The following is a 15,991-nucleotide window of genomic DNA, read 5'->3' on the forward strand; positions in this document are numbered from 1 at the left end:
ATGTTTTTGATTACTTTGAATTGACACAGAAAACAAGATTCTTAGGGACAGAGAGGTAGCGCAGGGACAGAACACTTGCCTTGCACACGGCTGACCCAGGTGCCATCCCTGGCACCACAGGAGTAAGCCCCGAACACCACCAGGTATGACTCCAAAACAAAGCAGAATTATTTAAGGAATATAACTTAGATATTCTAATTCAGTCAATTGGAAGACTTAAACATTCTGCTTTTAAAAAGTTTAAATGGAAGGCTGGGTGTTGGAATATTATATGACTGACACCCAGTCATGAACAACTTTGTAACTGTGTATCTCACTGTGATTCAGTTAAAAAAATTATTTTTAAGTTTATGATGGCATCTGAAGTGAAGGAAATAGTACTCACATGAGTGAGTGTCAATCTTTGGTTAAGTTTTTGTTCCCATGATATTTCTGAAAAGCCTTGGCTCTACCTGCCAGCTTCAGAAGTGCCTTTACTCAGCATATCTGAGATGCTGGTTGCTCTACAATTTGAACTTTCTTACTCCCCTTCTGAGAGCTTCACACTGTGGCAGGGCAGTGGTACGTCTAGGGGAGTGCTCGGGAGTGGCTGCAGACGCAACCTCTTCAAGACTTAGCTGGGATCTTGTTCCTCAGGTGTCCAGAGTATTTTATACACATGATCTCTTTCATTTTTTTTCTGTTTTATTTGTTTTTGTTTTGGGGTCAGACCTAGCTGTTCAGGGCTCACTCCTGGCTCTGCACTCAGGGATCACTCCTGGTGGTTCTTGGGAGGACCAGATGGGGTGCTGAGGATGGACTCCAGATGTATGCAAGGCAAGCACCTTACTCAGTGTACTGTTTCTCCAGCCCCATCATCTTCTCATGGTTTTCTGTTCTCAGTTTTGTCAAAATGATGTATAAATTGCCTTCTGAAAACAGTTATTAATTTAAGTACATTAAATTCTGTGCCAGGAGTGGGCAGGAGCCATGCTTCGCATGCAGGGAGCCCTGGGTTTGATCCCTTCCAACAATGTTGAATGTCCCTCCAAAATAAAGAATAAAATAAAATGCCTTAATTCTTAATATCTTAGTTTTCTTATTTATCAACTGTTAAAACTTTTCCTACTCATCCTTGTAAAACAATAAAGAATTTTGTCATTAATAAATAAATTGGAAAAGTTTACTTACCTTTGCTAATTTCTGAAATCATAAAAACCTTGGAAATGGCTCTTGGATGGCATATTATACTATATGTAAAGAAAAGTATGTTAATATATATTTGTTTGCTATATAGCATGAAAGGCATTGCTGTACATTTTCTCAGCTTTGAGTTCTTCAGTTTTGAGTATGCAAAATGTTTCTTACTCTCTCTACTCTCTCTCTCTCTCTCTCTCTCTCTCTCTCTCTCTCTCTCTCTCTTTCTGGCAGTACTTTGATGAACTCAGTGGGGTGCCTGCAGAAGATCTGCCTTACTATGGTGGGTCTGTAGAAATTGCTGACTACTGCCCTTTCAGCCAGGAATTCAGCTGGCATTTAAGCGGTGAATATCAGCGCAGCTCAGATTGTAGGATACTGGAAAATCAGCCAGGTGAGTTGTCTAATGAAATAAAATGAAGATACCTATTTAATGACATGTCTGCAATACCATGTATTGGCTAGGGCATAGGCCTTGGAGCTGGGCAGCCTCTGGGCCATAGTGCCCCTGCTGTCCTGCACACAGCAGGAAGGATTCCCATCGTGCATTTTCAGAATGCTTAATATCTGTGTGGCATTCACTGCCAACCTCTCATTCTTCCAAAACCCCAAAGCAGAATATAGAAAAGATGGTACTGAATTCCACGGGTGAGTGAAGAGATGGTATCTGATACAGTTCTTTGGTGTCAGCATAAGATCTCCCAATGGAGGAATCTTTTTATTGTGTTATTATTTTAGGAGGTAGCTCCCCAAGCAATGCAAATGAGGCCTTGGGGCCATGCCTAGCAGCACTTTGCCAACCATGCCAATGCTTTGGTGCCCGAGGGTGCTGTAAGGCTCCAGCAGGGCCACATGGGTCCTGTCCTACCCCCAGGCTGACTCTCCAGCACTATGTGAGTAAAGTGTCTGTGCGCGCGCGCGCGCGCGTGTGTGTGTGTGTGTGTGTGTGTGTGTGTGTGTGTGTGTGTGAGAGAGAGAGTGTGTGAGATGTGTGTGAGGCAGTGGGGCCAGATCCAGCAGTGCTGGGGCTTACTACTGGCTGAAGGGGTCTCTCCTGGTTGTGCTGGGAATCACACCGGGTAAGTCACATGCAGGCAAGCGCCTTAGCCACTGTCTCTCTGGCCTTTTTATTTTTATATTTAATTGAGATTAACATTGGTTTACAATACCATGTTTCCACCTCAGTGAATAGATCGTACCACAGGTGCCACCAAGAAGGTCTGGTGCCCCAGTCCCGTCTGTGAGCCCTCTGCCCCTCCTCTTTGACAAACCCACCCGGCAGCCACCATGCTGCTTCCACAACTAAAGGTCCATGTGCTCACCTCCTTCTGGATATTTCACTTATGGTGAAATCATGCGGGATTTATATTTATGATTTTTCCACTTAGCAGAACTGTCTCCTGGAGAGCTAGTACAGAGTGTGGGGCACTTGCCTTGCACACAGCTGACCCAGGTTTGATCCCCAGCACCCAGCCCGTCCCCTGACCATCCAGGAGTGACCCACCAGCACAGAGCCAGGACTAAACCCTGTGCCCTACTGTGTGTGGCCCCAGAACAAACACAAAATAACTGAGTAGTTTTTATACATTCATCGGTATAGTTAATTAGGCACTCAGGTTGTTTTCATTCGGGCCCTCAAGAGCAGTGACAGAGCAGTTTTTAGCCTATTTTCCTCTCCTTTGGAGTGTATCTCATGTGATTTAGAAGTAACATGCTACTGACCATGTATTAGAGTACTGATGGTGTACTGTGGTCATAAGATATATTGCGATATTATATTTTTTGATACATAAAACAGACAATGGAATAAACAACATAAAAATTGTTCGTTATACTAACCACCTTTATAAACAAAATGTTCTCACATCTGCTATCTAAATTAAGAGCAAGATTACCAATTTTTCTCTCCGTTGTCATTAGAATTTTTAATCTGCTCCTCTTCCCCCTAATTTCTTACTTTGTTACAGATGAAGTCACTTAAGTTTTGAATGTCCATGATTTCTTCCTAAACTTGCCAGATTTGGTTGAATTTATAGTCTTTTAATCCGTCATTCACCTACCTTAATGTCTGAACATTCATGGCAAATTATTCAGAAGCAAAAGAAATTCATAGACCTGTCAATAATGGCGTTGCTGTAGCTTTAGTTGGCAAAAGACCATTGGAGCAAGGTAGTAATTTAGGTTTTGTGCCTCCTGCCTTGTCTGTTGCAACTGCTCACAGTGTGAAAGCCTGTACAGGCAGCACAGGAAGTTGTTTCAGGAAAACTCCTTTTTGCACAAATACGAGCTCTCATGAGTTGGCCTGAGGGGTGTGGTTTGCTCACTCCCAGTTTTTTTACCCTCATCATTGATTTTTAAAGGACTTTATCTATTCATAAAAAGATGAGTTCCACTTTATTCCATCTCATGTTTTCTTAGGTTATACAATTAAGTTTTTACAAAATGGCTATTTGAACTCTGCTGGCAGAAGATAAGTGTTACGTGTAAAGAGAATAGATTATTCCCAGGAATTAAGAGCATCGTTGCTTTGCCTATGATCTTTAGAAGTCCTGGAGTCCACCCCAGATCTCTGCAAATCTGTGCTAGCCTGAGACTGGTCAGTGTGTCACTTAGGGGCTGTGAGCAGAGACATAGTATTACATCATCCCCCCAACCTTCACTATGTACATAACCTGCTCTCCCCCATGGGAAGCGATTCCGACTTAGTCACCAGTAAAGATGGTTCTTAGTGCCGTTTCCTCTATCCTTTAAAAAAAAAAAATTAGGGGCTGGATTGATAGCACAGCAGGCTGGGCGTTTGCCTTGCACGAGGCCGACCTGGCTTCAATTCCCAGTATCCCATATGATCCCCTAAGCACCACCAGGGGTAATTCCTGAGTGCAGAGCCAGGAGTAATCCCTGAGCATAAAAAAAAAAAAATCTTTAAACATTGTGGCTTACAAATTGTTCATAACACAGTTAATTTTGGGCATTCAATGTTCCAGCACCAACCCCACCATCAGAGTGGCCTTTCCTCCACCACAGTCCCCAGCTTCCCACCCACCCCCCAAACTTGCCCTCTTAGCAGGCACAAAATAACTCATTTTATATTGCTTGTTACAACAAAATGGTAAGTGGAATAATAAAATTGTTCAGTAAAAGAATATTTGTGAAAATGGTTGTATCTCACAGTTGTGGGAATGAAGTGGAGTGGAATGATCGTACACTGGGTTGGACACTTGTCTTGTGTGCAACCAACCTGACTTTGATCCTTGGCACCCCACATGGTCCCCTGAGCCGCCCCTCCCCCCCAAGTGAGCCCTGAACATACTGGCTGTTGCTCTGGGCCATGGTTTGGGTTAACTGGTAAGAGAGGCCAATCCCGATGTAGATGCGGATTGCAGGCCGACAGCCAACAGACTGGCTCATCCAAGGCAAGCTGTGGTTATACAGGAGCAGAAGGATCGCAGTATGTGTGGAATACAGCCAGGGGGATGAAAGGGAATAGGAATGAAAGGAAAATTAATGGTTACATGGGCTGTGTGCAGTTTGGGTGAAATGCATGCCAGGATCTCTAAGCTCTTAAGGACTCATAGAGCAGAGGCGGCCTGCATCCCAGGCTCCTCACGGTCAGTTATTAATCCGTACTGTTCTCTGAGGCTCTAGGGCCCCCAGCCCCAGCCCTTTGCTCCTGTTGCACCAGATACCCAAAGCTCCAGGGCCCCTGCATGTTCTCAAGGCTCCCGGTCCTGGTGGCTTGGAGCTGTGCCCGCAGGAAACCCAGCAGGATGGAGCCCGGAATCTTAAGAAAATGAGAGTGGACTACTTCAGTTTATTTTGTTCCCTGAGATCCCAAGTCCTTCCCCCTTTTCTTTCCGACTGTCGCACAAGACCTCGCAGTGCTGACTCTGCTCAGGCCACTCCTTAGCACCCAGGGAGACCAAACAAGCACCCTAAGCCCCATGCTGCCTTTCCAACTCTCCAAAGTCAATTTTTAAGAAAGCTTCTCTGGTTTGTTTCAGACCTTTTAAAAAACTATGGTGCTGAAAAGTACGGACCTCATTCAGTTTGTCTAATTCAGAAATCAGCATTTATCATGGAAAAGTGTGAGAGAAAGCTGAGTTACCCAGACTGGGGAAGTGGGTGTTATCAGGTAAACTATATGATTGTTTAATAACTATGTCAAGTATTGTATGTTTTTATCTATTCTTTACATGACTTTCGGGGTTTTTTTGGGTTGGTTTTTGTTCTTGAGCCATACCCAGGGGTAACTGGGACTGGGTGGGGGTGCCAGGGATCTAACCTGGCTGGGCCATGTGCAGGGAAACTCCCAGTCCACTACCCTTTCACTCAGGCCCCCATTATATGGCTTTTATATTTTAAAATATAGTTTCTTTTTATAATAACTTAGTAGTTAATACTTTGAATGATTTATGCTGTGTTTTATGAAGATATCATCATCTTTGACATATTTTTTCTTTGACAGACTTTCGAGAAAACTGAGACACTGTCTCCACCATTTGTTTTTTAAAATAAGGGACCTGGGGCTGGAGAGATAGCACAGCGAGTAGGGTGTTTGCCTTGCACGTGGCCAACCTGGGTTCGATTCCCAGCTTCCCCTGAGCACCGCCAGGAGTAACTCCTGAGTGCAGAGCCAGGAGTAACCCCTGTGCATCGCCGGGTGTGACCCAAAAGGCAAAAATAAATAAAATAAGGGACCTAAGAGATTGCTCCAAGGACTCAGAGTGTGGGAGGCTTGGCTTCATTCCTTACACTGCGTGGTTCCCTAACCGCCACTGTGAGCAGCCCCTGAGCAAGACAGGGCACCTCCCCTCCATCCCACAAGAGTGTGTTTATACATATCTTTCATGTATAAAATAATGTTTGTCTATCATTGCAAAAATAAGGCATGATAGAAACATAATAGCATATTTTTTCCAGTTTTGGGGGGAAGGTATCAAATTGGGCATCAAATCCAGATTTCATGCATACAAGGAATGTACTTTTAGGGCCAGAGCGACCAGGTAGCTCTTGCCTTGCACACAGCAGTCGTGGTTCCATCCCCGGCACCCGATAGGGTCCCCTGGCCCTCCAGGAGTGATCCCTGAGCTCAGAGCCCACAGTCAGCCCTGAGCACTGCTGGGCATGTCCCAAAACAAAATAAAACAGAAAAAAGGATGCGCTTATTAACCCATGAGGCATATTTCCAACCATAGCATGTTTTGCTTCTGATTTTATTTTGGCCACACCTGGCAGTGCCATGCCCAGCAGTACTCCAGGGCCAAGCCTCGCGGTGCTCAGGGAACCTTGTATAGTGCTGGGCAGCCGTGGCTGCATGCTGTGCAAACCCTACTCGACAGGTTTTATAATAACTTTGATTCTAGGAAAATTTCCTAGCAATTATGTAGTTTTGTTGTTGGAAAAATATTATTGTGTAATTTAAAAACTTGTAATTAGATTTTCTAAGATTAATACAGTACTGATTCCTAGCCTTCATTTTTGTTGTTGTTTTGTTTTACAGGAATATTTATTGAAACACCGTGTTTTACAAAACAAAGTTCATAGTAGAGTTGTTTCAGGTGTATGACATTCCAACACCCATCCCCCCACCAATCCCCCACTCCACCAATATCCCCAGGTTCCTCCCAGCTCCCAATCTGCCCCCTTGGCAGGTATATAACAATTCATTTCATATTACTTGGTCCAATAAAACAAAGGAATGGCAAAAAAGAATTATCAGAAAATATACCAATAAAAGCCAGTTAGTGATGATTAATTGCTATATGTCTTTAACCTTTTTTTTTAATGTTCCTCCTTATTCAGCCCTTGATTAAGCTGACTGAAGTGGGCATGAACTCCACATAACTTTTTTTTTTAATTTTTTGAGTATCCGTGAGATAGACCATTACAAAGCTGTTCACGATTGGTTTTCAGTCATACAATGATCCAGCACTCATCCCCCCACCAGTGTGCATTTTTCACCACCAATGTCCTGTTTCCCTCCATCTCCAACACTGCACCTCCACCCCTCACCCCCAGCCTCCCTCTATGGGAGGCAGTTTCCTCCTTTCTCTATCCTTTTCCTTTTGTGCGTTATGGATCTTTAACCTTTCTTAATCCAGTCGAGGACGGCAATATGCACCATGAGTGAGTGCCAGGCCCAACACTGAAGGACGGGAAGTTTCTCCTGTCCTTTAAAGGGACTCTTGTAATGTTCTTGCAAAACTGGTTTCAAGGCTCTGGATTCCCTAAGCTTTTACCTGTCCATGAAGCTCTATGTAGTTCCTTCGAATCTGAATGATAAACTAGCTGGATAGAGTAATTGTAGTAAAGTAGTGTTCATTTCATTGAGTTTTTATGAGGGTTTTTTAGTATAAAATCTTTTAGATAACCATTTCTTCCTTCCATGTTCTCTGTCTTAAATGGTCTCACTTGCTAGATCTGCTGTTCGTCTTGTGGACTTTCCTCTTCTGGCCTTGTTGCATTCGAGATCCTGTCTCTGTCTTTGGATTTTGTTATTTTGAGTATGAGTCTCGGAATTTTCCTAATTGAGTCTGTTTTCACTGACGACCCTTTGGGCCTCTTGGCTTTCGGTGCCTGAAACATCAGCCTGAACGTCCCTCATTCTAACCATGATTTCTCTAACCGCTGTTTCCTCATCACATTTCCCTTCCTGTCTTCCAGGGGCTCCGGTGATTCCCATATCGTTCCTCTTGAGCTCACCCCACAGTTCTCTGCTATGCTGTTTATTGGATTTTATTTCTTTCAGTCTCTTCTCAAACCTGTTTCCTAGAGGTTTCCTCCTCCTCGTCTTTGGCTCAGCTTCTGTTGACTTTTTCATATCACCTACCGTGTTCTTCGTTTCTGCCATTTCTGATGGTAGTCTCCTTTTCATTTCCACTGTCCTGCTTCCTTGTGCTTTGCTGACCACTGTGCACCCGTCGCTTTGTACTCACTGAGCATCCTCCACCCTCATCATCCTGCAGTGGAGTCATTGTCTGAGGACTCCTGCTGGTTACGCCTTTGGAGATGCTGTCTTTGCTCATGGAGCTTGGTGGGTTTCTCTGTGTTTCCAACATTGGTTTCTGGTGTTCTCACTTAAAGGATTTCTCTCCTGCCCTATGAATTTCGTTTTAGTCAAAGGCTTTTCCATTACTATAATTCATTTTGATATATATGTTGCCTGAGATTTGGCTGGTTCCTGCAACCTTTGACTTGTCCCCTTCTTTATGTGAATATTTCTGTTTCTGCTAAAAGATATTCTTTAATTTCTTTGCCTCCACCCTGGAATCAACTGTTTCTTCAAAAACTCTAGTTTGCTCGAGTGGAGTGTGAGCCTGGGGAAGAGCCTGACGGGCCGGATGCTCACTCTTGCCGAGTCATCACCGCCCCCTTGCCCAAGCAGAGTGACTCAGGTTGCAGAGTGTCAGCTTCTCGTACGCCTTGGATTCTGGCGCAATACCAATGGCTTTCCTTCCTCCCGGCCTCTCCTCCCCTTCCCCCTGCTATACTTGTAACTCTGTTCTCTGACAGCAAACAATCTGGTTCTCATTGTCCTCAATATGTTTATATATTTGTTCTGTCCGCGTTCCTGCCACCTTCTCCCACACCTTGTGGTCACTTTCCTCCCTGCTTAGCCTCAAATCTACCCAGGATAAACCTCTCCCTCAGATCCATACCTTTTGGCTATAAAAACATTTCTTTCATGAAATTTTCTGATCTTTACAGTTACTTCTATTATTTATAAATTTTAATCAACTTTTTAATCAGTTATTTATCAACTTTTATTTATTCTTTTTTGCTTTTTGGGTCGTACCTGGCAATGCACAGGGATTACTCCTGGCTCTGCACTCAGGAGTTACTCCTGGCGGTGCTCAGGGGACCATATGGGATGCTGGGAATCAAACCCGGGTCGGCTGCGTGCAAGGCAAACGCCCTACCCGCTGTGCTATCTCTCCAGCCCCAACTTTTAAAAACTTTCAATAAAGCAATTTGATAGTTATTTTATGAAAATAGTCTCCTCTCCTCAGGGAAAACATCTGGGCGTCAGGTGCTCAAATAATGAGCTTCTGTGATATTCTTTCCAGTATTAAGTTCTCAGTTTGTTTTGACTTCAAAGAATGATCACATTGCCCTGTACTAGGGATAGTATTTATTGAATGATGGGTTAGTGAAATGTGGTTACATTTTATTGCTGTTGTTTTAGTAGTTTAAGTTTCCAAAGGAGTGTTACATTAATGATAGTTATTTATAAAATGATTCCATTGTTGAAAAAGCTTTTGGAACTTCTTGCTTGAAAGCAGCTTTAGTGGGAGGGCAGGAGCGATAGTATAGCTGGGAGGGCGTTTTGCCGTGCACACTACCTGCCAGGGTTCAAGCCCAGCATCCCATAGGACCCCCTGAGCACCGCCAGGATGAATTTCTGAGTGCAGAGCCAGAAGTAACCCCTGAGCATTGCTGGGCGTGGCCCAAAAATAAATAAACTTTTAAATTTTTTTTTAAAAAACAACCTTTAGTTTTATAATGATCTAAGAAAAAGCACACTTATGTTAACTTGTGTTATCACGACCATGACCATCCTGTTGTTCGTCGATTGCCTCGAGCAGGCCCCAGTAATGTCTCCTTCGTCCTAGCCCTGAGACTTTTTAGAAAGTGCCATATTCAAGGCTCTTTCAGGGTTAGGAGAATGAGAACCATCATTGTTACTGGTATTTGGCATATTGGGTACTCCACGGGGAGTTTGCCAGAATCTGCCGTGTGGGCAGGTTACATTCGGTAGCCTGCCAGTTTGTCCAACTTGTGTTATAGTCAATTATATATTATGTTATAATCAATTATCTTTGCCAGACCTATTTCTGGGCAACTTTGGGTAAGTAAGTAAGTAAAGTAAGTAAAGGCCCTCCCGTTGATCATCGATTTGCTCGAGCGGGCCCAGTAACGTCTCCATTGGAGACTTTGTTGTTACTGTGTTTGGCATATCGAATACGTCACGGGGAGCTTGCCAGGCTCTGCCGTGCGGGCGAGATACTCTCGGGAGCTTGCTGGGCTCTCCGAGAGGGGCGGAGGAATCGAACTCGGGTCGGCCATGTTGGCTGCGTGCAAGGCAAACGCCCGACATAGTCAGAAACTTACACTTATTTTGAATACAATTCCATGAGAGAAGTTTTAGAAAAAAATTTTTGTTTTATATTTTTTTGTTTGTTTTTGGGCCACACTCAGTGTTGTAAGGGCTTACTTCTGTGTGTATGCTCAGGACCACTCCTGGTGGGCTTGAGGGACCATATGTAGTGCCAGGGATCAAACCTGGGTCGGTTGTGTGCAAGGCAATGCCCTGCCCCTACCCACTCTGACCCTAGGAATGTTGAAAGTTAAGTAGTATAATTTATGTGAAGTCTTTGCAGAAAATAATTTTGAAGAAGACACAATTGTCTAAAATTATTTGAAAGGTGACTCTAAGGTGTATTTTTCTCCCCTCATCATTGTGATGCTCAGGGAGCTGTGGCCTTCAGAGGGTCATTCAGGGTCTCACACATGCAAGTCCTGTGAGTTGTCACTTGGGCCACTTCCCTGCCTTCAGGGGGTTAATTTTCTCTTTATTGTATTTTTGTTTGTATGGGTTTTGGGGCCACAGCAGTGAAATTCTTTCAGAACCTGAACTTAACTCACATAAAGACATGAGATAAGGATAAAGAACGGTCACCCCAAATTGTATTCCATGGCCACTAATACTAAGTAGTGCATTTTCCTACAGTTAATGGAAAAGACATATACTAGAATCTTATTGATCTTTTTTTTTTCTTGTTTGAAGGTTTCTTGTTCTCTTGAAGGCCTAAAGGTTTGGGTTCAGGACACGTCTTATCTGTGTAGTCGGGCCGGCCAGGTCCTCCCTGTCAGTGTTCAGATGAATGGCTGGATTTACGATGGAAACCTCATCTGCCCATCGTGTTGGGACTTCTGTGAGCTCTGTCCTCCAGAGAGAGATCCTCCAGCTGCTAACCTGACCCGGGCACTCCCACTGGGTGAGTTCCAGGCGGGTAAGGCGGGACATTTCTTACCGGATGTGAAAGCGGCTGTGACTGGCTGACCCAGGGAGCCTGATGAGACACCTCCCTCTGCCCAGTAGGGTTCCACGGTTGGTAGGATGGGCAGCTTCTGTTTGGTCAGAGCAGGTGTGAGAGACAATTTTATGTGACTAACCTCAGACTAGCACCAACAAAATTAATTGACAAATGTAAATACAAAAATGCTTCAGATTCCCATTTTAAACTGAATAAACAAACTTTTGTTCAAAAAGCAATTAAACATATTCTAATTATCAATATCGAGGGAATGACACTGGAAAAGATTCTCAAGAAAGGTTTTAAAGTATTTATGTATGATCCCGGGCACCGCCCATTGTAAAAAGTACTTGCTCGCACGCTTGGAGAAGGGGTGATGATGATGTGTGTCGTTGGCGGGCTCTCTCCCTCCCTCCCTCCGTCTCTCCTGCTCTCTCCCCTGTCTCTCTTCTCCCCTCCCTCTCTCCTCCCTCTCTCTCTCCTCCCCTCTCTTCCTTCCTCCCCTTCTTTCTCTCTCTCTCTCCCCCTTTCTCTACTCTCTCCCCCTCTCCCTCTCTCTCCCTTTCCCTCCCCCTTTCACCATTCCCCTCTGTCTCTCCCCCCTCCCTATTCCCTCTCCCTCTTTCTATCTTGTTTCATGTGTCATCCTGACAGTGCTCAGGCTTACTCCTTAGAGATCACTCTGGTGGGGGTACAGGAACCATATAGGGTGCTGGGAATCAAACTGGCTTGGCCACGTGCAAGGTGAGCACCCTACCTTCACGTCTTGTCGAGACATTGATTTACACAGTTGTTCCCAGTGGGTTTCTACCCTCACACCCCTTCACCACTTAGCCGCGATTCTCTCCCGCCCAGCCTGTCTCCAGACAGTTACGCTCTTGGGCTCCGTGATGGCAGTGCGGGCCCTGTGTGGTGCAGGCCTGTGCAGACTCCTCACATTCACACTGCACAGACTCGTGCCCCGGGGCCTTGTGTCTTCCTCCAGGCCCTCTTCTGGGTGCCCCTCTCACTTCTCTTGTGGCAGTATATGTGTTTCTGAAGTCTGGAAGCAGTGTCTTTCCCTTCCTTAGACATGTGACTCATAGCGAGAGCATCCCATGTTTGTTCTTCTTCTGACTTATATCATTTAACATAAGATCCTCCAGCTCCATATTGCCACAAGTCACATGATTTCATCATGGCTTGTGGCTGAGTAATATTTCGTTGTGTATATCTACCACACCTTCCTCATCCTCTCTCCTGTTACAGGAGCACTGTTTCCATAACCTGACTCTTGTACTAAGTGCAGTGATTATAGGTGTGCAGATATCTTTTTGAACGATTGTTTTAACTCTTAAGTGTCTTTTCAGTTTTGCGCCATACCCAGCTATGCTCAGACCATACTTGGCTGTTACTCCTGGCTCTGCACTTAGGAATTACTCCAGATGGTGCCTAGGGGATCATATGAGATGCTGGGGACCAAGCCCAGATCACGTATGTGCAGGACAGCACCCTACCCATTGTACTAGCACTCTGGTTCCTTAACATGGTTTCTAGACATACCACTCTTGATCGGAATGTCTTAACTTTGGGCTTAGAAATTTATTTCAACACATGAATCCTCAAAATGTCTTAGTTTATGGGACAGGAGAGAGATATGGTAGGCCTTGCCTTGCATGTGACCAACCTGGGTTTGATCCCTAGTACCATATTCGGGCCCCCAAGCCCAGCCATTGAGTCCAGAGCCAGGAGGCAGGCTTTAGCACTGCTTGCTTATGGCACAGAAACAAAAAGTCCTAATTTGAGATGATGAGTGTTATGTTCCCGCTTATTGGGAACAAAGAATAGAAGAGATTCCTGAATCCCATCTAAAAAATTATATATATATATATAGGCACATTTTTTCTTCTCAAATATTTTAAAGCCAAAAAGATAGTATATGTCCTGATGAGGCCCAAGTTGCCACCCACAAACGTCTCCTCCAGCTCCTGGACCACCATGACCCCAGAGGCACACAAACCAATTTCAGAACCCAGCAGCTTTTGGCAGTAATCCCTCCAGACTTATTACTAGACTACTAGAAATCCAAAATCCCATGTCCGCAATAGTGGCCATGTGACATCATATGCTCTTCATAACCAGCAATAGAAAACAAATTATCTAATGATTTTTTTTGGCAGGTCTGATTGTTGGGGAAAATTCCAAATAATAACGGTGGGTCTTTTGTCGTAATAGTGAATGTGATCAACGTAGAGAGAGAGTAAAGTGGAAATCTGCCACGCAGGCGGGGGAGGGGTGGGAGGGTGGGTATACTGGAGTTCTTGGTGGTATAAACATTAATAAAGAAAAAAAAAGATAGTGTAGGTGGTGAATCTTCCATGTAGCTGACTCTGGTTCAGTTCCTCTTACTGCACAGGGGCCCCCAGAGTCACCCGGAGTGATCCCTGAGCATTGCCGGGTATGGCACAAAGCAAAACAAAAAATTTGTTTCTCCATTAAAGTTTTCTGCTTTTTCTTTTGGGACTATTTCCAGCAGTGCTCAGGGCTGACTCCTGGCTCTATGCTCAGGAATCACTCCTGGCAGGGCTGGAGGGAACCACACAAGTGCCAGGAATTAAAGCCAGGTCAGCACGTTCAAGACAAGCTTCCCAGACCCTTCATAAACATTATTTTTATGGCTGTATTTTCTAATTTTGAGGCATTCAGTCTTGATCATGGTCTTCCTGGGGGTCCTTGTCATCATAATCATTTTACCCAGCTCACAAACTGTCTCTAGAAAGCATTCTGTTTGTTCCCACAGACCTCTGTTCCCGCTCGTCCAGCCTGGCTGCCGCCCTCTGGCTCCTGCTGGGTAACCTGTTTCCTCTGCTGGCTGGATTTCTTCTGTGTGTGTGGCACTAGGAGTGAAAATGTGAACTCTTCCAACGTTCTCGTGTGTCCTGTCGTTCTGCACAAGCCCGGATTGGAGCAGGCGGCGCGCAGTCCTAGCTGGGCCCAGTGGGACCAGCGCCCTCTTAGTGGGGCTGGTAGCATCGTCGTCTCAGCTCTGGCCCCCCTGGAGCTGAAGAGGGAGCCGGAGTTCCAGGCATCCAGCCACTTGTTCTTCAGGATACATGAATGTCAAGATCTCTCCTTGAAAGGGCGGTGGCTGATGACATTTTCAGAGTGATGACATACCTCAGCATTTTCATTAGCTTAGAGTGATGGACGAGCAAGCTCATCAATGCTGTGATGTGTGCAAGATTATAAATTATGAGTCTAGTCTTCTGGAGTGTAAATTGTCCTTGGATTTATGAGAGAATAATTGAATTGGAATTTCTGCATCACTGGTCTGTGTTTTGAATTTCATGATATACATTGTATGTTTAAATCATGGTTACAATTGTTCTAAGGGTTTCTTTTTTTTTTTAAGTTACCTTTTGCTAAGTCTTGTAATAATTTGACCATGCTTGCTATTTTTCAAGCCAGCAGTGAAACAATTTACTACTGTTTATACATGTCAGAACCTCTTGCAGCTGTGTTCGTGCTCACAGGCCTGAGACTTGGCTTCCAATTTCCCCATTGATTTTTGAAGGACTTGAAGAACTGTGGAAGCAGAGAGTGCCCTTTCTCAGAAAAAATGAAGACCTGCTGCATAAGAAAACCTAATTATGTGTTTTTAAATAATAGTTATGACAAGTACACTCCAATACAAATAGAACTCCTTTTTGATCAATGAAGACTAAAGGAAATTTTGGTGGGCCAGGGCAATAGTCCAGTGGGCAGGAAGCTTCCCTGACACCCATTATGGCCATGCACCACCAGGCATGATCCCTGGGTGCAGAGCAGAAGTAAGCCCTGAGCACCCCTGGATGTGGCTCAAAAAATAATTTAAAGTAAAGAAATGAAATTTTGGTGTAGATAAGTACAGTTTATTTTCGAGTGAGCTTAGAAATTACTACAGAATTATTTCTACTTTTCTGGAAATTATGTATAGGAGGAGAATTTTAAGTCAAAACAGTATGGTCTGAATTATGAATAACAACTTTTAGGGCTATAGGGTCCACTCTGCCACAGAACATACAGTGGGATCCATAGTAGTGGAAAGACGGCCTTTGCTTTAAAAGGCTGGAGCGATAGTGCAGAAGGGAGGGCATTTGCCTTGCACACGGCTGTCCTGGGTTCCATCCCCAGCATTCCATGTGGCTCCCAGAGCACTGCCAGGAGTAATTCCTGAGCAGAGCCAGGAGTAACCCCTGAGCATTGCTGGGTACGGCCCCCAAGAAGAAATAAAACCAAACAAATAAATAAAGGAAGGTACTGCTGTGCCCTTGTGCCCACTGTTTACATTCTTTGCTGCCGCATAGATCTTGCACCCAGAAGCTCTTTCCCGCTGGCTCCCAGGTTAACCCGTACCTCCTAGTAATTCCAGCTTGAGATTTTCCAATAACGAGTGATGTCTAGTTAGTCTCACTAAATGTAACAAAGCCCTATAGAATTACAATAAACATTTATTCATTCATTAGATGGCCCTGTAATTTAGCATATAGATACTGAGCACTTTTAAGACAATTAAGGAATAATTCTAGTTGATCTTTGGGTACTAGGGCCAAAAGAGTAAGCCCAGCATTAAAAAAAAGTTATCTTTTAAGAATGTATATGTTTAAAAGACATATTTGTCTATACTCTTAAAATGGAAGTACTTATCTTTGTGAAAAGGAGGCATCTCTAGCATAGACAATTTTGGCTACAAAGAAGTGAGGAATAATGATATCGGTCCAGTGCTCAATTTTCTTCCTTATGTGCAAGATCAGAGAAAA

General features: G+C 44.2%; 1 protein-coding gene across 2 annotated transcripts in view; it reads left to right on the plus strand.

Moving 5' to 3' along the window:
* The window catches only part of LMLN (leishmanolysin like peptidase), a 74,665-nt gene extending 60,091 nt beyond the window's left edge, over positions 1-14,574 (plus strand). For both annotated transcript variants that reach the window (XM_056127717.1, XM_056127718.1), the window contains 4 exons: positions 1,411-1,570; positions 5,178-5,308; positions 10,964-11,174; positions 13,993-14,574. In XM_056127717.1, coding sequence (XP_055983692.1) covers positions 1,411-1,570; positions 5,178-5,308; positions 10,964-11,174; positions 13,993-14,093 — 603 coding nt within the window. In that variant the 3' untranslated portion in view covers positions 14,094-14,574. The remainder of the gene's footprint in view (positions 1-1,410; positions 1,571-5,177; positions 5,309-10,963; positions 11,175-13,992) is intronic.
* Positions 14,575-15,991: the final 1,417 nt, after the last annotated feature.

The sequence above is a fragment of the Sorex fumeus genome, unplaced genomic scaffold, assembly GCF_029834395.1.
Source record: "Sorex fumeus unplaced genomic scaffold, SorFum_2.1 ptg000063l, whole genome shotgun sequence".
In the NCBI taxonomy this organism is placed as follows: Eukaryota; Metazoa; Chordata; class Mammalia; order Eulipotyphla; family Soricidae; genus Sorex; species Sorex fumeus.